Raw genomic sequence first — 25,348 nt, forward strand, 5'->3', positions numbered from 1 at the left:
AACAGTGAATGCTTTTAACCATTGAGCCATTTCTCTAGCCTATATGTTTTTTCATGTTTTAGTATAAAAATATGGCTAACTCATATGTATATTTAGCTTTTTAAAAACAAGTAAAATGTGGTATGGAAGTCTTTCGTGTGCATGCACATGTGTTACCACGTGGGTGCAGGTCACAGGACAATGTTAGGCAGTGGCTCTCACTTTCCTTCTTCTCTGAAACTTTCCTCTTCCTATTTTTTTTCTAATCCACAGAGACCAGGGAATCCTCTCAGGTCTAGAGAGCTGGTTTAAGCTTGTGTCTTTGCCTTCTCTCACAATATAGTCAACTCAGTAACTGGGGATATTCCAGGACAGTAACACAAGTGTGTGTGTGTGTGTGTGTGTGTGTGTGTGTGTGTGTGTGTGTGTGTGTGTGTGTTTGGTTCAAGACCAAAGACAGTTTCTGTCTGAAAGGTTCTATTTCTTGGCAACTCCTCCTTAGAGCCAGCTGGTTCCACCCAGCCATCACCAGAGCCTACTCCTCATTCACCATCAGCAAGAAAGGATTTGTATTTATCTACCTTCAACCAGCAGGTGAGAACACCCAGACAAGTTCTTTAAAGGAGTGAAACAAGGAACAACAGGGATGAGGATATATTTTAATTGCTCAAGTATTTGGCTAACATGAAAGAAGTGTTTGGTTTCAACCCTGCCACATAAATAAAGGAATGATGTCACATATTTGTAATCGCAGTGTTCAGGAAATAGAAAGGGGAGCAAAAGCTCTGGTTATCTGGTTATCGTCTACCAGATAACAAGTTCTGGGCTGTATGACATCTTACCTAAAAATAAGAATCAACAGAAAAAAAATATACTATTTCTTTAGTCAAGATCATGATGGTCTTAAACTTGTGGTCTTCCCACCTCAGTCAGCCTTGGAGTGCTGGAGTTACAAATATGCAAAAACAGGTGTGCCTGCTTACACATAGAAAAATAAACTTGTATAGAACACACAGTAGTTTATTAGATATCAGATCCAAATACTTAAAAGGCATTCACTTAATGCTCTTGATAACCTCATATAAAATATATGTAACAACGGGTAGAGATAGTGAGATTGATAGCATGGTAGTATCAGGTGGTTTCTTAGAGACCAGGTACTTATAAGGGAGAGATAATATGCCTGGGTGACTTCAGCCTCTTGTTTCCACAGAGGTTCAGTTAGAATTCCAGTGATGAGAACTTGGGCAGGCTATAAAGTTTATGGAATCTATTCATTACAAGAGAAATAGTTGAGGAGAAAATAGGTTGAAGTTACTAAAGCGATTCCTGGAGACATGCAACCTCAAGGTTTTCAAACATTTTGGTGTTGATAACTCAACAGCTCTTGTGTGCTGCTCTCTTTGTTCAAAGTCTTTCTTCATAAGCACATGTGAAATGGAATAGAGTTAATGACTATTGAAGACTTCTTCTAGCCAATAGTCTTGTTGAGGAAAAACTCTGGATTTTATTTAAGACAAGAGATTTTCAACCTGTCTCTGTTTAATTTATGAGTTCAAGCCTTATAGTAAAGTCTTGTATTTAACATGGTGTTTCTCCTTCCTTTGTGGGGCAGAAAAATGATATTCACCAGAGTAAAAGATGATTTTTTTCATCTTGAAAAACATACAATTGGTAATTGAAGAGAGTTAGTAGCCTGCCCAGGACACAGATTTGGGGAATCATCACGGGATATAGGGATATATATATATATATATATATATATATATATAGATATAGATATAGATATAGATATAGATATAGATATAGATATATAGATATATATATTCCCTCTGGCCAGCAGTCAGAATCAAGCTATACATCATTTTTAATCCAATACAGATGCTGCTGAGTGGTTTGTATATTACAAAACTGAGATAGAACTGGGTGTGTCTTCTTGTTCTCTGGAGTGCTGAGACACTTTGGGTGACTGGTAGATATCTGTAGGATTTTTATGGGGAGCTTTGCTACATTTCAGTCTGTTAGTCAGGAAATGTTACCTATAAAAACATTCGTAGAAGAGATGAGAAGTGAGCGGGACCGTTGTGAAGGGTAAGAGAATAAAACTCGAAAGCAGAACCAGGAAAGAGGGGGAAACGATATACCGGGATTACAAGAAAGGGAGTGTTTTGCAGTGAAGTCACTACCAGACTCTTCAGAATTTTGGCATCAGCCCTGAGATGAAGAGTTCATTTTCAACCACAAACAGAACTCAAACTGCAGAGAGTCCGAACCTAACTCTTGATAGCACCTGTGTAAATCTGTGGAAAGACCTCTACCCAAAATTCCAATCTAATGGGAAGCTCGTGTGCAGCAATGCAGACAGAATCAGCCCATGCTGCTGTTCAGATGTAGATTACTGTTTAAGACAAAGATAGGCTTATCCCTCTGGTAATAAGACTGGTGTGGTGTGAACTTTTCTGATATTCTTCAAAAGCTGGAGATATTGCTTACTGGTATGCACACACACACAGACACACACAGAGAGACAGACACACACAGACACACACACAGAGAGAAAGAGGGAGGGAGAGAGAGAGAGAGAGAGAGAGAGAGAGAGAGAGAGAGAGAGAGAGCTTCTACTATGAAGGTATAAAAATATTATCATTCTTATGAAAATTTGGCCAAAAAATCATTGAGCTCGTACTAGTTTTGGCCAAGTCAATATTTAAACCTATAAAGTAGAAATTTGACCAAACCAAAATTCTGAAATGTATTATGGAATGAAAGAAAGAATATAAAAATTTAAAGTTTGATTAACTTATTAAAAGTTAACATGGATAGCACTGGATTTGGCATTTTGTTTCCATATGTGCTTATAATATCCTTTGATAATATTCCTCCTCACTACTCCCATCTTCTGCCCTCCACAGCTTCTATTTATCCCATATCCATAATATTTCTATTTTATTTAATTTTAATTTATTTTATTTTATTATAATCTTGAGCTTCAAAGAGAACTATCTACCCATGCAGAGTGACCCTATTAAAACTTTATTTCTAGAGTTTGAGACCAGCCTGGTCTACAGAGTGAGTTCCAGGACAGCCGGGGCTACAAGAAAAACCCTGTCTCAAAAAACCTTCACTGTGATTTTTTTTTAAACAAAAAAAAAAAATGCTTCACTGTGATTCTCCTCCCCACTTCTCCTAATGTATCCATCTTTATATTTTATCCATCAATTTCGTGTTTCAGAGGAAATGAAATTCAATACTTATTTTACTTAACAGAATGATCTCCAGTTACAACCTTTTTTTCTGGAAACATTATTTTATTCTCTTTTACAACTAAATAAAACTCCACTGTGCACATAAACCATATTTCCTGTTTTCACCCACCCACTGTCAGGTACCAAAGATGTCAAGACACAGAATTTTGGTGAGAGCCCAGTTTGTAACCCAGCTCCACTCACTCACTCCCTCTTGGTGTCTTGAGTATGTTTCTTCTCAATCCCAAGGTCCACTGTGATGATGCAGTGATAAAACATCTTTATCAAACTTCAGGAAGCTCTAAAGGGCTAAAATTTGAGAAGTGAAGACAATGACTTTGGCCCAAGAAAGATTATTTTTGTGATTATTACTAGTGCCGTGGTGTTTAATCATGTGATGCTTCTGCAGCTGCCATTTAGAATGGTACTGACCAGGGAATAACAATTAGAGACTTACTGGACAGGGGCCTTAATCACCCAGAGATTTGATCCCATTTCTCATCTTGGTTGTATGATTTAGAGCAAGTCATATTAATTGAGCTTTAATCTCTAATGAAAAAGTATAGAGTGTGTGTAAGAATGTGTGTGTGATGTGTAGTGTGTGTGTGTGTGTGTGTGTGTGTATCACGTGCGTGCTTGTGTCATGATATGTGTGTGGAAGTCAACAGAGAGCTTTCAGAAATCTGTTCTCACTTTCCCCCATGAAAAAGAGCCAGGGATCAAACCAGGGTTGTCAGACTTGGTACAAGCTGCTTAAACCACTGAGTGGCCTCTCTGGCCCCATATTAGTGCTATGATCTACAGTGTCTTTCTTGTAAAATAAGGGTAAAGATGGCATTTTTTTACAGTGTTCTACAAAAAATCAAAAAGGAGGAGGAGAGGAGAAAGGAGAAGAGAGAGAAAGATGCGGAGGACAAAGGAATAAGGAGAGGTTATTGCTCTAGGGTTTATAGAGTACTGTATTGTTTTATTTTGTTTTCCTTCATTTTATTTTGGGTTTGGGGTTTGGGGTTTTGGGTTTTTATTTTTTTGTATTTCAAGACAGAGGGGTTTTGGGTAGCTTTGGCTGTCCTGAAATTTGCTCTGTAGACCAAACTGACCTTGAACTCACAGAGATCTGCCCACTTTTGCCTCTAAAATACTGGGATAAAAGGTGTGCACCACAACCACCTGGCTTAAAGTAGTCTTAATTAATGCATGTGTCACTTATTGAAAGAAATCAAAACGTGGCCAAAAAAACTACATAGAACTGTAAAACTATGATATAATTTTTTTATCTTCATAATATATATGTACATGTGTATATATGTATATATTTGGTGTGTGTGTTTCTGTACACACATATGTGCAGGCATGGATGTGGAGGTCAGAAGACAACCTCGAGTGTCAGTCCTCATTGTCAACCTTGTTTAAATCAGCGTTTCTCTTTCATCAGTGTATAAGCCAGACTCCCTGGCCCTTAGACTTCTGGGAATTCTTTTTTCTGCCTCCCAGCTGGCTATAGAAATATGGAACTACACCAATATGCCATGATATCCAGCTTCATGGGGTTTCTGAAGACTTAAAATCATGTTTTTATACTTAATCAGCAATCACTTTATTCACTGAGTCCTCTTCCAGGCGTAGATAAATAGATAGATAGATAGATGGTAGATAGATACATAGATAGATAGAGATGTATACATATATGTGTGTATGAATATATGTATGTATAATGTATATAATAGATAATATACATATACAATTATATACATCTATGTGTATATTAAAATTTAGCATATCTATTATATATAATAGATATTGACACAGTCTCACTGGCTTGCCTGAGATTCACTGCACCAATCAGGCAAGCCTCCAGCTCACAGTGATCTGCTTGGCCCTGGCTCTCAAGGGCTGGAATTAAACAAGCACCACATCTGGCCCATTATTTAATTTTTATTTGAAAGAGGAATCTACCATCCATTAATTCACTTGCTTGGTTGTGATATATACTCAGGGACACCACACGTGATTCTCTCACCTCTAAAGTACTCCGTATGAAGTCATGGATTCAATAAGAGTGAGATATCATACTCACATAGTGTCCTAAAAATCTGCTGTAGGAACTCCAACAGATATTAGACTTAACAAGCGTGTTGAAGATCTCTCATACTCTGAACATCTTTCAAAAAAAAATTGTTTATCACCATGTATCACCAGGGATAGAGCGTCAACAATTTTCTTTGTCTTTCTACAGATGGAGAGATCCCTGGAGATGACCACTAGACATGTAAAACACTGTGAACATCCTTCTAATTCCTTTTACTATAATGCTTCTGAAGAATGAATGATAACAATTGGCTTGTCTCTACAGATGGAGAGGTCCCCAGAGTTGGCCAACATGACCAGAGTTCAACAGTTCATCTTGCTGGGATTGTCAACTAGGTTGGACATGAGGAATGCCCTGTTTGTCGTCTTCCTGACTCTCTACCTGCTGACCCTTCTGGAGAACACACTCATCATCTACCTCATCTGCAGTCACAGTGAGCTCCACAAACCCATGTACTTCTTCCTGGGCAACCTCAGCTGCCTGGAGATGTGCTATGTGTCAGTCACCATGCCAAGCCTGCTCATGGGGCTGTGGAATGGACTCTACTATATTCCCTTCATAGCTTGTATGACCCAACTCTTCTTCTTTATTGTCCTTGTGGGCACAGAGTGCATCCTTCTGGCATCCATGGCTTATGATCGCTATGTGGCCATCTGCCGCCCACTACACTACCCAGTACTCATGAGGCCCCAGGTCTGCCTGGGCTTGGCTATGACTTCATGGCTAGGTGGGTTACTAGTCTCTATGGTCAAGACCACATGCATTGCCACCCTATCCTACTGTGGCCCCAATGTCATCAACCATTTCTTCTGTGATGTCTCCCCATTACTCAACCTGTCATGTACCCATGTCACCCTCACAGAACTGGTAGACTTCATCTCAGCTATTGTCATCCTTTGGGGTTGCTTCCTCACGACTATGGCCTCCTATGTGGCTATTGGCAGGGCAGTTCTGCTCATGCCTTCTACCACTGCCCGCTACAAGGCCTTCTCTACATGTGCCTCCCACCTGGTCGTGGTGGGCATCTTCTATTCAGTCACTATCTTCATCTATGCCCGCCCCAAACGCATAGAAGCCATGGATCTCAACAAAGTGCTCTCTGTCATCTATACAGTGGTCACCCCCATGTGCAACCCAGTCATCTACTGTCTACGGAACAAGGAAGTCCAAGTAGCTCTCCACAGAACCATGCACTGGTCCTGAGGTTGACCCAATGACTGAGTCCTTGAGGAGGGACCTTAAATTACCAATATCTATTTTTTATATTAAAATACAATTCAGACATCATAAGTTTCATCTTTTAAACACAATGTAGTGTTTTCTTCTTTGTTTCCTTGTAATTATGCAGCCATCACCACTGTTAAGCCCAAAACATTTTCTTTGTCCCCAACACAAACTCGGACTATTACATATCATCCCAAATATCCACCAGCCACCACTCCAAGCCCCAGGAAACCAAGAGCCTATATTCTGCTTCTGTAGATAGAAACATCAGTTCTAGAAATTTCATAACAATGGGTTTATGTCATATGTGGCTGTTGTGACTGATACATTTTAAAAGCTGTATACATTGCTGCATAAATGTATTTCTCTTTTTGTATCCAAATAACATTATGTTGTGTGATGTCCCCCCTTTACCAGTTAATAAACATGTGGATTGATTCTGCTTTGGGGAAAATCTTTGGTCTAATACAGCTGAAAACATCTTTTTTTAATTTTTAAATTATTGCTATTATTTGTCCATGAATATTTTCCTACATGTATATGTATACAGGTGTAACTGACTGATACCAACAGAGGCCAGAAGGTAGCACTGAATCCTCTGGAACTGGAGTTACAGACAGTTGTGAGCCAACATGTGTGTTCTGGAAATAAAATATGGGTCCTCTGGAGGGGCAGTCAGTGCTCTAAACAACTGATACATCCCTCCAGCCTCTGTGAATACCACTTTAAAAATCTAAGACGACTTCTATTTATTCTTCTAAAACTACATTCATGGATACAGTGTATCTTGGTTATGTCAACCCCACATTCCTACTCATTGTTACGTCTCAAACACACTCCATCCTTCCACCATCATGTGCTCTTCCTTCCTCCTCTGAGCTCAACTAATGCTGCCTGAAGGAGCATGAGAAAGCTGGCAGAGTCCGCATCCCTAACAAAAGATGGCGTACTCTCCTATAACAGGCATCAGCTGGCAACAGCTCTCTACAGCGTGTGTGCATGTGTGTGTGCGTGTGTGTTGCATGAGTGCATGCCTACAAGGATCAGAAGTGGGAGCTGGATCTGTAGAGCTGGAGTTACAGATGGAGGTGAGTCACCTGATGTGGGTGACCAGGAACTGAAACTGAAGCAAGAGCAGTATCTGCTCTTAACTATGGGGCATCACTCCAGCCCCTACAGCAGGATTTCAAATGAAGTTTCAAAATGGCAGAGACCATTTTGAGGGTGTACGTATTCAAATTCTAAAACCGAAGGAGAACGTTTTCAAAACAAATGTTAGTAGCAATGAAAGATATCAATCAAATTGTCTGGATACTTTCTGGGGAATATTTGATCATATGTATGAAAAACTACAAACTTTATGGATTCTGGGATGACATCATTGTAAGTAACTTTAGCCAGAATATAACATGGAATATAGGCATCCACTCAGCTATGAAAAAAGGTTCATAAGGATTTATGCTTTTAATGAAAAGTATTTGAAAACATCTCTATTCAAAATATCAGGGCTCAGAGGTGGAGGCAGGAGAAATACTTCAAGGTCATCCTTAGCTACATAGTGAGTTTGAGGCCAGCCTGAGATACATGAGGTCCTGTCTAAAATTACCAAGAAACAAACAGCAGGTTGTCTGTGTACAGAACAGAACTCAATGTAATACTATGATGTCATTAGAAAGGTTATTTATGTCTCATGAAAAAAATGTCAGTCACAGAGCTGGGGTTGATAAAGTACTTGCCTATGAGGACTAGAACCTGAATTTAGTTATCTATGGGAAATACAGTGGGATGGTAACAGTGTATTGCTCAGATGTGAGACTTAAGAATTGGCAACTTTTAAGTCAACTTAAGAGACAGCAAGGCTAAGGGGTATATTTCATTTTCCCTCTTAACACCATTTAACAGTATCATAAACATAGAACATACCCATTTTTCTTGAGTGACTGTCAATGCAAACTACTGTTTAAAATAAAATTTCCAAAATCTTCCAGTATGATGAACTAGGCATTAAGTCAAGGTCATTCTTGTATTTCTATTTCCTCTTTTTTTTCTTTAGTCTGGCACTTGCTTTGTAGACCAACCTGGTCTTGAGCTCACAGAAAACTGCTTCCAGAGAGCCGATATTTAAGACATGAGACACCACATATGGCTTATTTCTTCTTTTAATTAATTCATTCATTCATTCAATTATGAAGCTAATACAAACTTAACGCAAAATAGTAATCATATTAAATAGAAAATTCTAGTTTCCCACACTCCTGTTCATTAAAAAAATATTTCTAGCAGCAGTTAACTATAATACGTAACATATTCTTTCAGAATCCTTTCTAGATACATATTAGTGTAAATAGTTACTCCAGTCGCTATCATTGCCATTGTTGTATTATAATAATGACACATTCATGTAATTCTCTCTTTTACTTTCAATTCAGAGTCTCCCCCATGTCGGTTACCACAGATCCAGTTTAATCCTTTCACAATATGTATATTATAATTGTAAATAATCTTTAAGTAAATCTTTATTTCCAATCATTTCAAATAATTATTTGTATAGTACCTTTCCGAATATCACAGTTTTTCAGTAACCTGTATATTTTGTTAACTATTTGTACTTACAGATATATGTAGCATATGTGTGTTAGGGTGTAAAGAATAAATGTAATCTTCTCTCAAGTTTATATTTAATAGACAAGATGTTGATCTTTCTGGCATTTACTGGACAAATATATTCCTTTGTTGATATACCTGTTCACAACTATTTTTATTTTGTTTTTATTGAGGAATGTTTCCTTTCTCTCTTTCTTCTTTCCTCCCTTCCATTCTTCTTTCTTTCTTTTCTTCTGTGCTGGCTAGTTTTATATCACCTTGACACAAGCTATAGTCATCTGAGAGGAGTGAACCTTAATCTTATGCTTCCATAAGATCTGGCTACAGGCAATTGTGTGGAGCTTAATTAGTGATCAATATGGGAGGGCCCAGCCCATTGTAGGTGGTATCATCCCCTATGCTGGTGATCCTGAGTTGGATAAGCCATGATGAGCAAGCAGCACTCCTCATGGCCTTTGTATCTGCTCCTCCCTCCAGATTCCTGTTCCATTTGAGTTCCTACACTGCCTTCCTTCAATGATGAACAATAATGTGAAAGTGAAAGTCAAAGAAACCCTTTCTGCCCCCAAGTTGCTTTGGTCATGGTGTTTCATCACAACAATGGTAACCCTAAGATATTTTTTCTGTCTATCTGTATATTGGGAGATAGAGATAGAGATATATAGATATATATGCCACCGTGCAATGTGAAGATCAGAGGTCAACCTGTGGCTAACAGTCCACTCTTTTTATAATATGAGTCCTGGAGACTCAGTTCAACAAGCTTAAGAGCAATTGTCTTTACCCACTGAGCCATCCTGTCAGCCCCCATAATATTCCTATTTTTCATGTTGTCTTTAAGAAGTCCCTTTATACAATGTTTTAGAAATGTCTACCATGTTTCTCTCTGCATTTGGAATTACTTTATGTGTATTTGGCCATGAATTGTTTTTCAAATCAGGAAAGAAAGGACATCATCTCTCTCAAGAATCTCAGCACAGACAGGGAGTTCTCTTCAATACTTCATGGACCTCCCTATTTCTCAAGCAGTAGATGATTGGGCTACACATGGGCGTGGCCACTGTGTAGATGACTGACAGCATCTTGTTGAGGTCTGTGGATTTGACATGACTGGGCCTGGAATACATAAAGAGGACCACAGAGTAAAAAAGACCCATTACAAGGAGGTGGGAAACACATGTGGAAAGGGCTTTGTGGCTTGCAGCTGCTGAAGGCATTTGGATCAGCACCCTGCTGATGGCCAAATAAGAGGCCAGAGCAATGAGCAATGACCCACAGAAGATGACGATGGCTGAGATAAAGTCGATCAGCTCTGTGAGAGCTACATGGGTGCAGGACAAGTTAAGCAGTGGGGAGATATCACAGAAGAAGTGGTTCAGAACATGGGGGCCACAATAGGACAGACTGGCAATGCATGTGGTCTTGATCACAGAAACCAACAGTCCACCCACCCAGGAAGACAAGGCCAATCCCCAACAGACCTGGGGCCTCATGATCAGTGAGTAGTGCAGCGGACGGCAAATGGCCACATAGCGGTCATAGGCCATGGAGGCCAGCAGGGTGCACTTGGTACCAATGAGAGAGATGAAGAAAAACAGTTGAGCCATACAGAATGAGAAAGGCACATGGTAAGGGCTGGACCTCAGGCCTAGGAATAGGGTGGGCATGGTGACTGACACATAGCACATCTCCAGACAGCTGAGGTTGCCCAGGAAGAAGTACATGGGTTTGTGGAGCAACTCACGGTGACTGCAGATGAGGTAGATGACTAACATATTCTCTAAGAGGACCAACAGGTAGACTGTCAGGAAGATGGCAAACAGGCCATCCCTGACTTCTTTAGTGGCAGACAAACCCAGCAGGATAAAATCCTGGTCAACAGACCAATTGGCCAGTTGTAGAGATCTCTCCATCTAAGTGAAGAGAGAAATAGGTTTATAAAGACACTGGTCCACTCCAAAGTATAAAGGTATCTATGGTTAAACCTTAGAGTTAAACTGACTTAGCAAGGGCTTGACCTGTGGCAGGCAGAGCAGTAAGGAGAAACTGGAAAACTGCAGAACCAGAAATGAAAAATTGACACGCACAGGAACTTACTGAGACTTCAATTCTAAGAAAGGTATCCAATATTTGTGAGCCCCAGCTACTGTATTGATAAGAACAGAGCCAAGGAGCTAGAATATGACTCGGTAGTTAACAGCACTGGCTGCTCTTGCAGAAGACCTAGGTTTGATTCCTGAAACCCACATCGTTCACATCCATCTGTAACTCCAGTTCTAGGTGACTGATTACCTTCTTCTGACCTCTGAGAGAAGCAAGCATGCACATGCAGGCAAAACCATCAAACACATAATATAAAATAAATAAATCTAAAAGAAATTAAGCGGAGTCAAATCCGTCCTCACAAAGCCCTTAGCTCTTGTGAAAGTTTAGGTTTGGTTTGGTTTGGTTGCTGAGAATTGAGCCCAAGGCTCTGCTCATCTTCCAGAAGAACTGTACTACTGATCCACATCCCAGACCCTTCGTGATACTTAAATATAGCAGCAGATGAGATTGTATTTTATAAAATAAGGAATATTTTCTTGCTTTTAATGACCTTAAGTGATTATTTCTTGGTCAGAGTTCTTTCTTCAAAACCCTCCCAAGATCTTAGAAGTTGTATGCTCTATTTCAGATAAGACTTAAAATGATCTTCCCTGGGTATATCTCTCTTAGCTGTCATCATTTATAAAGGAAAGAAAGAAAGAAAGATGATAGATAGACAGATAGATAGATAGATAGATAGATAGATAGATAGATAGATACCAGTATAATATAATATTTCTGTGACAATTTCCTCCATGACTATATGGCCACAGAAAATGAGAATGCCAGGGCCACGTGAATATGGGACAGATTGGACAGAGGAGAACCATTTGGATTTATTTATTTTATGTATATGAGTATTTGGCTTACACATTCATATGTGCATCGTGCGCATGCCTGGTGCCCACAAAGGTCAATATGATGCATTGGATTACCTGGAGCTGGAGCTTGAGCTTGGAATGGTTGTGAGTTGCCATGTAGGTGTTGAAAATCAAGCCTGGGTCCTCTGCAAAAGCAACAAGAGTTCTTAAGCACTATTCCATCTCTCCAGTCCCCCACTTTTATTAGAACAATATAGTAACTGAGACACATAAAGCTTAGGTAAAGAAAATTCTTCCAGAATAGAGCGCATGTGTGTGTGTGTGTGTGTGTGTGTGTGTGTGTGTGTGTGTGTGTTTATATTTCTGTGTGTTCATATATGCATATGTGTGTACATGCATAGGTGTGTATGTCTCTGTGTCTGTGCATGCATGTGTGTGTGCCTGTGCATGTGTGTTTTGCTTGCACATGAGTGTGCATATGCAGAGACCTTTCTCTACCACTCTCCAACTTTTTGCCTTCAGACAGTTCTCACTGAACTATAAGCTCACAGCTCTGGTTAGGCTAGCCAGTGGGCTCTGAAGATCCACCTGTCTCTGCCTTTCCATGCTGGAATTACAGGCACCTGATGCCATACCAGGCTTTTTAATGTGAGTTCTGCATATACAAACTTGAGTCCTCATGTTCACTTAGCAAGCAATCTTACCCAGGATGCTATCTCTTCCACACCCAGCAGTCTTTGTAAAGGAAAGAAACTAGGGATATTGAGCATAACTTAGAGTTATACAAATAACAAATAACAAAATATTTGAAACATAAACATGAGGTGTGTCTTACTATTTTAAATGTATAAGCATTGATTAAACCATGCACACATAGGACGATGCTGGAGTCCATGAACAGTAAATACCATATTCAAAGAAGTGATGGCAGGTCCTGTTCTGTGCTACTGGTACCATGGGATTTAGTATCAACTGTGGAGAGTACAGTGTTTGTGCCTATTCACTAGCAAATGACTAGTATATTACCTGTACCAGGTGCCTGTAATAAAATGGTGGTGGAAAGTGAGTGTTTGCAACCTTATGATATTTAATATTCTAGGTAATGAGAGGTTAAGATGCTCAAATAGAAGGTCAAATGTAAAAATGAGACAGTGGGCATTAGGGGAATATCTGTCATTAAAGTGTTTGTCTCACAGGCATGAGGTCCTGAGTTTAGATCCCCAGCACGCAGCTGTAACTCCAGCACTGGCACTGGGGAGAAAATGGGTGGATCCTTGTAGTTTGCTGGCTAGGGAGCTAGCCAAACTGGTATCCCACAGGTCAATGAAAGGTCCTGTCTCCAAAACTACGTTAGAGAGAGACTTAGGAAGTCACTCGGTATCAATTCCACATGCATGCACAAATGCACATACATTTGTACACACACACACATCCACACATTCATTCATACACACATGCACACACTTATGGACACACACACACACATTGAGAGACCTTCAGAGAATGGATTCTAAAGAATGCATATAAAAGAATGCAGACCAAAGATGCATATATTTGTCCAGGCATGGAGGAGGCTATTTTAAGACTCAGAGAACACTTCACTGGGCAGGAATGTAATCTTTTCATTTATTTTTGAATGGCAAGAAAGAAAATAAACCCAGATGAGTGTTGAAATTGTGGAAAACCACTCCACATGGGTCAGAAAAGTCTGTGCCTGGATAATTAGTTATCCACACCAGACAATAAAAACAAGAAAAGGCCTACAAAACACACACACACACACACACACACACACACACAACCTAAAACTCAATCACTGATCAAATAAAAATATAAATGTGATGTGGATTTCCTGTTCATGGCTGAACAGTTGATAGTCATTTATCCCCAGCATTTGAGGAGTTAAGAGTTTCTGTATTAACTGCCACTTATTGCAGAAGATAAGCTTCCCTGGCCAAAAAAGTCACTCATAACATTTGCAAAACATAGAAAGACTGTCAGGGCTGGGGGATGAAGAGGAGTCCTGTAAATTGCTGTCCGCATCTGGATAATGCAATTCAAGACACAACACAGCTGTGGTTACCTATGCAAGATAGAACTGCACAGAAAGTGTGATCACAAAATAGTTGTGGAAAATGAAGAAGTAAGGAGTGGGAGGGAGATAAAAGAGGACAACTGGAGTGAACCTGTTCATAGCATTGTATCCATGCATGAAATTGCCAAATTTTAACTTTTATACAAAACAAACATCCCTAAAATTTTAGATAACAGTAGAGAAGCATGTCTCTATGGCCTTTGGTGTACATAAAACATTAAAACATCTGTCTTGTCAATGATCTTGTGACTCACAGAGACTGAAGCAGCAAGCATAGGGCCTGCATGGGTCTACACCAGATCCTCTGCACACACACACACACACACACACACACACACACACACACACACACATATATGACTTCCAGTTTAGTGGTTTCACCAGATTCCTGAGTGTGTGAATGAACAAATCTCAGATTCTTGAGCCCTCTCTTAGGCTGTTTTCTTTTTGTTGGATTATTCTGGCCAATGGTTGTGTTTTATCCTATTATATGTTATTTTGTTATATTTTATCTTCTAAAAGCCTGTTGTTTTCTATGAGAGACAGAAAGGGAATGAATCGAGGTGGAAGAGGAGGTGCGGAGGAACTGGAGTAGTAAAGGGAAGGGAAGCCATAGTCAAAATACATTTTCTGAGAAAAGAGTCTATTTTCAATAAAAGGGAGAAGCATTAAAAATAAATAAAACTCCTGACTTGTAAAATTTAAAAATTTGCATGATTTAAGGAAATTATGATCACCAAAAGATTACAAGTTGGGAAAATACCCCCAGTGTGTGTTATTGACAAAGGGTTTCTCCATAAAATATATAAAGATATTGGTTGATTGGTACATTGGTACAGGAAGATTCAGAGAGAGAGACAGAGAGAGAGAGAGAGAGAGAGAGAGAGAGAGAGAGAAATGCTGAGACCCTTTAATACAGTTCCTCACGTTGTGATGACCCTCAACTATAAAAATGATGTTGTTGCTACTTCATAACTGTAATTTTGCTACTGTTATGAATAGTAGTATAAAATATAAATAGATATCTGATATGCAAACCCCAGAGTGGTCTCAACCCATGGGTTGAGAGCCAGTGTCCTATAATGGCTATTTTAACCTATTTTAACCAAAACTAACTTAAAGCTAGGAAAATTTCTCATCTTATTAGAAAACAAGGAGATGGAAATTGAAGTTGAAATGAGATACTGGCTTTTACAGTCATAGAGTTGTGCTGTATTTGAACATTTGAACACATTAAACTTTACCATTTGAGTTTTACAGACTGGTGGGAGCCTAGATAGGTATTGAGAAATGAAGTAGCCATCATCTGCAAATTGTAGCATGTGCTTGCTGCATTAGAAGTCATATTAACAGCAACACTTTCTGGTGCCAAGAATAAGGTATCTAAATTCTGCAAATGTTCAGTGGTAGAACTGATACATAAACCAAGCCACATTTATATAATGGAATGCTACTTTGTAAGTAAATGAGTCTAGCTAGAATCCTTGGTGGCCAATCTCAGAAACATAAGCCTGAGCAAAAAGAAAGATGCATAACCATGCAACCGATATTAATCATTTATATAAAAAATTGGGGGAAAATGTCTTAAAGGCTTACGGTTTAGAGGCTGGAAAGATGGCACAGTGGGTAAAGGAGCTTGGTGTGCAAAGCCTGGCAGTCCTAGTTCCATTCCTAGAGCCCTTGGGCAAGGAAAGAACTGATTCACGAAGGTTGTCTTTTAATGTCCACATGTATGCTGGGACATGTGTGTGTCTTCAGCCCTCCCGCTTATACAAACACATGATGATGATGATGACCATAAATTGTGAAAAATATTGTTAAGCCAGCAAGATGGTCCAGTGAGTGAATAAAGAGGCCACCCAGCCTAATGACCCAAGTTTGGTCTCTAACCTCCGCTTGGTAAAAAAAAAAAAAAAAAAAAAAAAAAGAGAGAGAGAACCAACTCACAAATTGTCCTATGCCCTTCACACACACACACACACACACACACACACACATCATTTTTAATTTAAAAATATTGTTTATAAATACAAAAGCAATACTTTTTCTTCCAGACAAGCCTAGTGAGACTCAAAGACGGTGCTAAAAGTGTTTTCAGGTCACCATGCTTTGCACCAATCAGGATGAATCCCCAGAAACCTAACCAGTGTCACCAGCAGAGATGTGTTATACCTGAAACAGGAGTTCAAGAACCCATGGAGCTGTCTCTGGTGCTGAAGCGGGACTGTGCCCGTGGCCCCTCGCTGCTCCCGGGGCTGACCGTGGTTCTGAAACTATCTCCTGTTACTCTTCCATTAGTACTTTTCCTCCTCAGTTGGATTGATTTCCTTGTCTAGTCCACTTATCCCTTGGTTATTTATCTCTCATCCTTTCCCTTATATACTCCCTGCAGCTGATGTAACTTCTGAAGGCTTCTTTGTATTACCTAATCTCTCTGATAACATAAGGTGCCCTATGACCCTGACTGATTTTCTTAAGAATGATGACAGTAATGTAAAAGGTACTGGACAGTTTGGGAAGTGTCAAAGATGTTTTAAAGCATGGGTGGAAAATGAAACAGCAGCTAATGTAGTCCTTCCTGGCTTCAAACTCATTATATATCAAAATATAATCTTGAGCTCTGCCTCTGCTTCCTACATAATGAAATAACAGGCATGCACCACCATGCCCATCTCTAATGGTAACTTCTTATGACATATATTACATAAAGACACTATGTCATCACTTTCCCCTGTTGCCTGTGTTACAGGTATTGGGTGATTTGGAAATAGCAAGCTATAGCATGCTCTGTAAGTACTTTTACTATGATAAGAATAAGAAAGTGTTTTCCATCCTGAATACATTACAATGGCATGCATATATAAACACCAAGGACATTTTTAAAGTTTAACAAGATAATATTCACCTTTACATCACACAGCTAGGTTTTATGGTGTCTTTGCTTATGAGAAATATAAGCAAAGATGTTTTGTTCCGTGTCCTTTTAATACTATTATTGACCCATTAATTTTATGGATCTCAGCTTGAGATATACTGCCAACTTAAAAGCACAGTGCAGATTTGACACTAAGCTGGATCTAATCCATTACTGTCTGCATAGATTCTGGAGTTACAAAGCTCACACATTCATCTCCAGTATGAAGTTGTTACCCATTTGTTTTTCTTTTTTAAAATATCTTATTGGTATATAGTTATTGTATATTATTGAGATAAATATAGGCAATTGCTTTTGATTATATTATGAAGCTTGAACATGTTCATCTCTTTCATTTTGTCCCATTATTCTCCCATCCCCCATCCAGATGATCTATTCTCCCATGGTTTCACAGATAGCCTTGAATTCTTACGGTTGCTATGGAGATTCATTCCAATGAAGTCTGTGTGTCATCCAGGCCACTTCTAGCATCTATAAACATCCTATAGGGGGAAAATCTTTTTGCCCTCTCTGAAATCATTGGATCAGGCTTTTCTTACCTCTCTGCTAAGGCAAAGCAGGACTCTCTTCTTCTTTAAGAATATCCACTTTCTCATATAGAAATAAGTGAAGGTGTCAGAGACTTAAGTAGCTGGACAATTAATTCAAAGTCAAGTGTTTGGAAAAATTATCTTTAGTTCTTGAGCAATGAATTCTCAGCTACTCACATTTCTCTACTTCTGTGCTTTCAGGAAAATTCTGTTCTTCTGGCCATCTCCAAGCAGAAGGGCCAACTTAAGTCCAAGATCTGGGCCTTAGAGGGCTGTGTTAATCTCTGTGGGTTTGGCACAAAGACTCAAGTGAAACTTTTCATAATGTAGTACTAAAGCTTGTGAGGGGGACCCAAAGGCAGAATTTGTTACAAATCAGTTCTTGGGCAATTCCTAATAGAGCCAAGGACTTATGTCAGACACTGGCATCAAACAGGTATGTGCAATCCAGTCACCACTCTCTGGTTGCTCCTAACACACAGCAAGGCGCTGAATGTACAAAAGCCATTTATAAAATCTTGTAATAAATTGAAAGTGACATGCCAGGTGAAGAGGGTGAGAATCTGGAGATTTGGAAATTTTTGTAAGATACATATATGAACTTGGCCTCTAAAGGGTATCACAAAAACACTTGTGCTTGGTACAAGTCAAGAAAAAGAGGCAGGAATTAAAAGAAACCATGTTTCACCACTAGCTCAGTATTGTGAGATATGAGAAATTATTTTATTAAAAAAAGAAATCATGCTTAGCACAGAAAGTTGAAAGCAGACACAGACATTAAAGATGACACCTTATTTCACACTGAGATAATTACTATTAAAAATTTAAAGCACCAATTTCTAAAACCTATTCTATGTTCTTATACACAAATTACATTTTTAAATTAGTTTTGAAACAGTCATGTGTAACCTAGACTACCCTTGAACTCATTGTGTAGTTGAAGATAACCTTGAACTCAGCAGTTAAGAGCATAGCATGGTACTATTCTTACAGAGTACCTGACTTCAGTTCCCAGCACCCATGTTAGATATCTCACAACCACCTGTAACTCCAGCGCCAGGGAAATCTGATGCTGTGACACCACCTTCCAGCTTCTGAGGGCACCTGTATACACACACACACACACACACACATAAACACACACATACATACACATACACACACATACACACACACATACACACACACACATACACACACACATACACACACATAAACACACACACATACACACACACACATACACACACACACATACACACACACACACAGGTACATACATATATACATACATACATACATCTTTTTAAAACCACAAAAATGTCATAAATATGCTTGCAGGTAGAAAAGATATTCTAAATTATTTTCCTTGCAGAAATTCTTTCAGCTGTCTTCTGAGTCAACACTCATACACACTCACACATGTAACGAATAGTGCCAATTTGCTTTGAAAATTTTACCACCTTTGGTTAATAATTTTTTTTCATCTGCTGTGGTCTATTTGTTTTAATTGTCTTATTAGATATTGGGTCAAAGTTTACAATCAATTTTAAATGTTTTATTCAGGCTAATAGGTTATTGTCCAAGCAAGTTTAAACAATTTGGTACATCATCGTGAATACATGAGCATATGTTAGTCAAAAAAACAATAAACAAAACAAAACCTCCTTAAGGTAAGATGTGGAAATCACCTGAATGTTCCCCAATATGGTATAGTGGTGGTGTAATTTCCTACTTAACATTTTCTGCAAGGGCCAGTGACATCTTTAGATTCATTGAATATTTGTGTTGTTTCAGCTACTAATTCTATGTTTATAACTATCACCACTTGTCCTAACATTTATTTTGAGATTTTTCTGACTGTTAGTTTTTAAAAATTAGAATGAAGTAATGATTTTATTACCTCATTTTTATATACACTGTTTGACCTCCACCACCACTCCCATCTTTTGTCCCCATCTCTTCTCACTGAAGTCTTTTCTCCCCATATAAGCCCACTTTCTGCATACATATGCAGAAGTTATATGTTTGTATGGCTTTAAATGTTTATATAAAAGATGTGTATCTTAAGTAAATTAGAAGTATGTTCTAAAAGTAAGGTACGGAACATTTTGCCAAATAGTTTGACAGCTATTTAAAAAGCCAGTTATTCAGTTAACATCTGGCTAGCTCAGCAATTCTACACCTAAGTATAACCTCAAGAAAACAAAAAACATGCTTCTGCTCAAAGGTTATGAATTATGAGGTGGGAAAGGTCTCACCGTGGTTATGAGCACTTGCTGATCTCTCAGAGAACTGGAGTTCAATGTCTAGCACCCATATTAGATGGTTCATAATCACCTGTAATTGTAGCTCCAGGAGATCCAATGCCTGCTTCTGGCCTCTACAGGGACCTGTGTGCATGTACATATACTCTTGCACATATATAGACACACACACAAAAATAAATGCAAAACATTTTCAAGTTATGAGTAAGTGTTCACAGACAATCAATCGACAACAGACCTACAATAAAGAACGTGAACTATCAGTCAGTGAATGGACACATAAACATAGTCTGTTCGTGCAATTCAGTGTGATCAGGTTACGGAAACACATGAATCACTGGCACCTGCTACTTTATTCATAAGCTTAATGCATTATGAACTGGGAAAATATATGGCTTTAAAAGGTGACATTACATAATTTCATATCTACAAAATGTCAAAAACAGGGAAAAATCTATGCAGATAGAAAGTAGATTAGTGAATCTTTTTAGAAGGAATAGAGATACCACAGAAAATGGCTTCCAATTTGTACAGGTATTTCTCTGGGAGTGATGGAATTACACAGTGACGATGGTTGTGCAACTTTGTGAAAATATTCAAACACCGAGTTGCATGTGTTTACATCATGAATTATATATTAACACAAAATAGAATGTTGATAAATTACGTCTCACCTCTTGGTCTTGAGTACCTGGTCAAACTGAGGACCAGTGCATGGTTCTGTGGAAAGCTGATTGCACCTCTCTGTTCCTGAGACAGTAGATGATGGGGTTGCACATGGGGGTGACCACTGTGTAGATGACAGACAACACCTTGTTGAGGTCCATGGCTTCTATGCGGCTGGGTCGAGCATAGATGAAGATAGTGGCTGAATAGAAGATGCCCACTACGACCAAGTGGGAGGCACAGGTGGAGAAGGCTTTGTGGCGGGCAGCAGCTGATGGCATGCCTAGAACTGTCCTACCAATGGCCACATAGGAGGCCATGGCCACAAGGAGTGAACCCCAGAGGATGACAATGGCTGAGATGAAGTCTACCAGCTCTGTGAGGGCCACATGGGTGCAGGACAAGTTAAGAAGGGGAGAGACATCACAGAAGAAGTGGTTGAGGACATTGGGGCCACAGTAGAACAGGCTTGCAATGCATGCTGTTTTGATCACTGAGACCAGCAGCCCACCCAGCCATGAAGACAAGGCTAAGCCCAGGCAGACCTGTGGTCTCATGAGCAGTGGGTAGTGCAGTGGGCGGCAGATGGCCACATAGCGGTCATAAGCCATAGAGGCCAGGAGGGTGCATTCTGTGCAGATGAGAGAGATGAAGAAGAAAAGCTGGGTCATGCAGCCTGTGAATGGAACATGGCAGGGCCCTGTCCACAGCCCCACGAGTAGGGTGGGCATGGTGACTGACACATAGCACATCTCCAGGCAGCTGAGGTTGCCCAGGAAGAAGTACATGGGTTTGTGGAGCTCGCTGTGACTGCAGATGAGGTAGATAATGAGTGTGTTCTCCAGAAGGGTCAGCAGGTAAAGAGTCAGGAAGATGACAAACAGGGCATCTCTTATTCCCAGCCTTGTGGACAAGCCCAATAGGACAAACTCTTGGACTCTGGTCACATTGTCCAACTCAAGTGATGTCTCCATCTAAAACCAAAATACATCTACAAAATATTCTAGAAATCTCTCTCCTCATATCTATTCCCACCCTAAACAAAAACTATGATCACAACTACATAAATAGCTTCTTTTTTAAAAAAATGTGACATTTATATATTTTGCAGAGGGTATTGTGTGCAAATGTGGCATCATTAGGCCCTTTGTCACTGGAGTCAGTTCTCTCATTCCACCATGTAGGTTCCAGGGATCAAACTCAGTTCATCAATCTTGGCTATGGGCATCTTTTCCCACTAAACCATTTTATCAGCCCTGAAATCACTTCTGATTAAATCTTCCACTTATAAATCTGACCTATAAAAGTCTTTATGAATCATCTGATGGGGAATATTTCAGAAACATACCTGATATAAGATCACCCCTCTCTCTCTTTAAAATAACTCATACATCCTATTAATATTTTTGATAAATAATCTCTATAATACATCCTCCCTTTTCTGAGACAATGTCACAGGTAGCTCACGCTGGCCTTGAACTCATTATGTACCAAACAATAGCCTTGAATTCCTGATTATCCTACCTCCATCTCCTGAGTGCTAAAATTACAGGCATATGAACCACACCCAATTTATTATACTGCAGTATTCTTGCCCCCCAATGCTCTGATTTTCAACTGATTCAGGTGCAAAGTCCTTTTTGCACATCCACTGAGGCCTCATGGTTCCCCCAAGAAGGCACAGTGGGAATACAGAAATAAGCAATACTTGGCCCCAGACAAGGGCTTCCTGGTTTCCTCTTCACTGTTGGCTAAATCTGAATAAATCACTCTAATTCATGACAGTTAATAGCCTTTGGAAAACAGATGTTATTATCTTCATTGTAAATGAAATAATAAGGATCAAATAGACCTGGGCTTCTGTGTTATAATATATTAGATTATATATAATCTAGATATTAACAGCAGTGATCACAGAACTGGCATGCCCTCCTAGAGCCTCCATTTTTCCAAGACAAATTATGAGTTCTTGTACTGGAGGTCTGATAACACTCCCATTCGCCAACTTTCTGAAAAATGGTAAACAATAAACAGTACCTACTATGATTAAGACATATGTATTTAAATATAAAATATCATATTTATGGAAGGTATAACGTTTTGTGAACCCAGGTTGCAAAGCATTTTGTGGGTGGGATGTTATGCATTCACTTTGCAGAAGAAATAAAGCCCAGGAATAGGATGGATCTTGACTGAGGACACTCAGATAGTAAGCAGCAAATCCAGCAAGCAAGACAGGATTCACCTGGGTCTGAAGCTAATGACCAATGCTTTACTCTACACATGTTTGAAGTGATGCTGCAAATCCCTCTTTCTCCTGGCCTCTGAACTGGATTCTGGGGCTGTCTAGAAGGCAACCATGGAAAAATAAACTCAGCAGATAAAGGCACTTTTCAAGAAACTTGACAACATGAGTTTGATCCCTGCGGCCCACATGATGTAAGGACAGATCTGGCCTCCCAGTAGTTGTCCTCTGACTTTCACACATGTGCTGTGGTATATGTTACACACACACACACACACACACACACACACACACACACACAAATCAATACATTAATCAGTAAGTAAGTAGGAAGAAAAGAACAGTAAAAAGACTCAGTAAATCTGTGGGCAAATTACAAAGAAAGTGCATGTCCAAGAAGAGAAGATGTGCTCTCGCTTTAACCAGAGCCCCTCGGGCAGTTGAAAATGCAAGCCCCATTTTCTATCTCTCAATCACATATTTTATTGCATTTATCCTCCAGAGAAATCTTGTTTTGGCAGAAAGAATCTGGGGTTCAGAAACATGTGAACCAGGGCTCAAATTCAAGGTCCTAAACTAGTCATTTGTATGAGAGTCAGCAATTTTTTTCCACACGGCTTACCGGTGTTCAGTTTTTCCCATCCATAAAATAAGGGCTGTGTGTATAGCTACATCATAGGGCAGAGAGGAGAATTCATGGAGATCAAAACAAGAAGCTTCGACAAGGCACCTGACACAGAGTACTAGACTCTAAGGTATCACTTTTCTCATCCTCAATTTTCTCCTCCAGTTCCTGTATCATGGCTTCCACTTTGCTTACCTGAAAAGCTTAAGTGAAGTGCTCCTCTACTTGGGGTCTCTGCTCAGTGATGAGATGACCCGTGTGTCCACTCAGAGTGGATTTCTCAGCAATGAAGCCAAAGGATTCAGCACTCAGTGGCCAGGGCATAGCCTTGTGAGCCTGTGGGAACTGTCCTTGGCTCTGAACCAACCCTTCTAAACACTCATCCCTTCACCCACAATCTGAGCTTCTTGTCTGAACAATGCCAAGTTGCTTATGTATTCACAGACAGGAAACAGGCAAAGAGGCTAGCTTAAGCCATAGCTGAGGATCTCTGAGACTGCCCCTAAACCTCTGTGGGATTAACAGATGGAAGAGTTTTTTTTTTCTAAATTGCTATTAGGCTTGAGAAAGAAGGCAGATGTGTGCCCAGTCTGGAGTGATTTTTCTACCATGTTGATAAACAAACATCCATTGCCTTCTGTGTGATAGAAGGCTCTATGCATTCCAGGAACCTGAGAATAAATCTGACATTGTTCCAGCTCCCAAAGTCCCTGGTAAAGGTTGATAGGAAAATAGAGGCAGAGACTGGGTGTGGCAGAGAGGAAGACAGGCTGCATTAACTTTTTCTAGGAAGACATGAACAAATGCCAATTCACCCTAGATAGAACACCAATAGCAAACCAATATAATGACACCACTCAAGGCCAATCTGGAAAACTAATGATTTCATTCAGTTTGCTTAAAGAACTGAGTGAGGCTCTACTTACAGGAGTGTGGGTAACCCCCAAATATCTACAGCACCACAAAGTCTCCCACCCCCATCATAGATAATGATCTCATAGAAGCTGCACCATGGAGTCTCAGCATCCATTTTCCTTCCACTTCTGCTGTGCTCTGGCATCTCCCAAGTTGAACCACAATGTGGAGGGGTAGGGCAAGAAGGAACTCCACTTATGGGTTTTGTGACACACCCCACACACACTCCAATTCCACTATGGAATGTCAACAGTTCTTTTACTATCACTACAGACCTACCTACCCCTATACTAGTCTGCTCAATTAGTTTCCAAGTAGATCTCCATTGCAATATGTCCACGTTATCTTGGAGAGAACTGGCATTTCCGGGAAACTCTTTATGGCTGCCTTCATCCTGCATAGGTTGGAAAACACTCTTTGTACAGACACCGTTTGAATTATACATTTAAAATAGATGTTCTCGGGAGCTAGACAGATGACTCAGATGTTAAGAATGTTTGCTCTTCTTGAAGAGGGTCAAAGTACAGCTCCAAGCACCCACAGCAGGCAACCCATAATTGTCTGTAGCTCCAGGAGAGTGAATGCTACCATCTGGCCACTGCAGGTACCTGCATGTGAGTGCACATATGTGTGAATACACACAAAAGAGGGGGTAAGAAGAGAGGGAAAGAGAAAGGGAGGGGGGAGAATGTTGTGTAACAATTTTCTTGGAAATAAAACCTTTCAATTTTGAGGAAAGCTCCTTAAAACACAAGATGATCTTAGGCAGTAGTTCTCAACATGTGGGATGTGACCCCTTTGGGTTTCAAATGGCCTTTTCACAGGGATTACCTAAGAGCATCAGAAAACACAGATCTTCACATTACATTTTATGAAAATGGCCAAATTACAGTTATGAAATAGCAATGAAAATAATTTTATAGTTGGGATCACCACAACATGAGGAACTGCACTTAATGGTCACAGCATTAGGAAGGTTGAGAACCACTGTTCTCCAGGAGGTGAAGTGGTCCATCCTGCAGG

The 25,348-nt window shown here is 39.7% G+C and overlaps 3 protein-coding genes across 5 annotated transcripts; 1 reads left to right on the forward strand and 2 right to left on the reverse strand.

The window, feature by feature from the left end:
• Positions 1–298: 298 nt before the first annotated feature.
• Positions 299–6,979, forward strand: LOC143440794 (olfactory receptor 6Z7). 2 transcript variants are annotated; one of them, XM_076927592.1, is made up of 3 exons: positions 299–573; positions 5,461–5,493; positions 5,578–6,979. In XM_076927592.1, exons 2-3 carry the CDS (start codon positions 5,461–5,463, stop codon positions 6,514–6,516), a joined length of 972 nt encoding a protein of 323 aa, XP_076783707.1. In that variant the 5' UTR covers positions 299–573; the 3' UTR covers positions 6,517–6,979. The 2 variants fall into 2 exon arrangements, with proteins under 2 accessions (XP_076783707.1, XP_076783708.1); XM_076927593.1 differs by lacking the exon at positions 5,461–5,493 and having other exon boundaries at positions 300–573.
• Positions 6,980–8,678: 1,699 nt separating this feature from the next.
• LOC143440793 (olfactory receptor 6Z7-like) lies at positions 8,679–18,020 on the reverse strand. Its single transcript, XM_076927591.1, has 3 exons — positions 17,617–18,020; positions 12,162–12,232; positions 8,679–11,054 (listed from the first exon to the last, which is right to left on the reverse strand). Exons 2-3 carry the CDS (start codon positions 12,201–12,203, stop codon positions 10,113–10,115), a joined length of 984 nt encoding a protein of 327 aa, XP_076783706.1. The 5' UTR covers positions 12,204–12,232; positions 17,617–18,020; the 3' UTR covers positions 8,679–10,112.
• Positions 18,021–18,302: 282 nt separating this feature from the next.
• LOC143440798 (olfactory receptor 6Z7-like) lies at positions 18,303–23,987 on the reverse strand. Of its 2 annotated transcripts, none has more exons than XM_076927601.1 (2): positions 23,606–23,987; positions 18,303–21,531 (listed from the first exon to the last, which is right to left on the reverse strand). In XM_076927601.1, the coding sequence occupies exon 2, from the start codon at positions 21,512–21,514 to the stop codon at positions 20,570–20,572; it is 945 nt and encodes a 314-aa protein (XP_076783716.1). In that variant the 5' UTR covers positions 21,515–21,531; positions 23,606–23,987; the 3' UTR covers positions 18,303–20,569. The 2 variants fall into 2 exon arrangements, with proteins under 2 accessions (XP_076783716.1, XP_076783715.1); XM_076927600.1 differs by having other exon boundaries at positions 18,303–21,514; positions 23,606–23,968.
• Between the last annotated feature and the right edge of the window lie 1,361 nt (positions 23,988–25,348).

This window comes from Arvicanthis niloticus, chromosome 30 (genome assembly GCF_011762505.2).
Source record: "Arvicanthis niloticus isolate mArvNil1 chromosome 30, mArvNil1.pat.X, whole genome shotgun sequence".
Lineage (NCBI taxonomy): Eukaryota > Metazoa > Chordata > Mammalia > Rodentia > Muridae > Arvicanthis > Arvicanthis niloticus.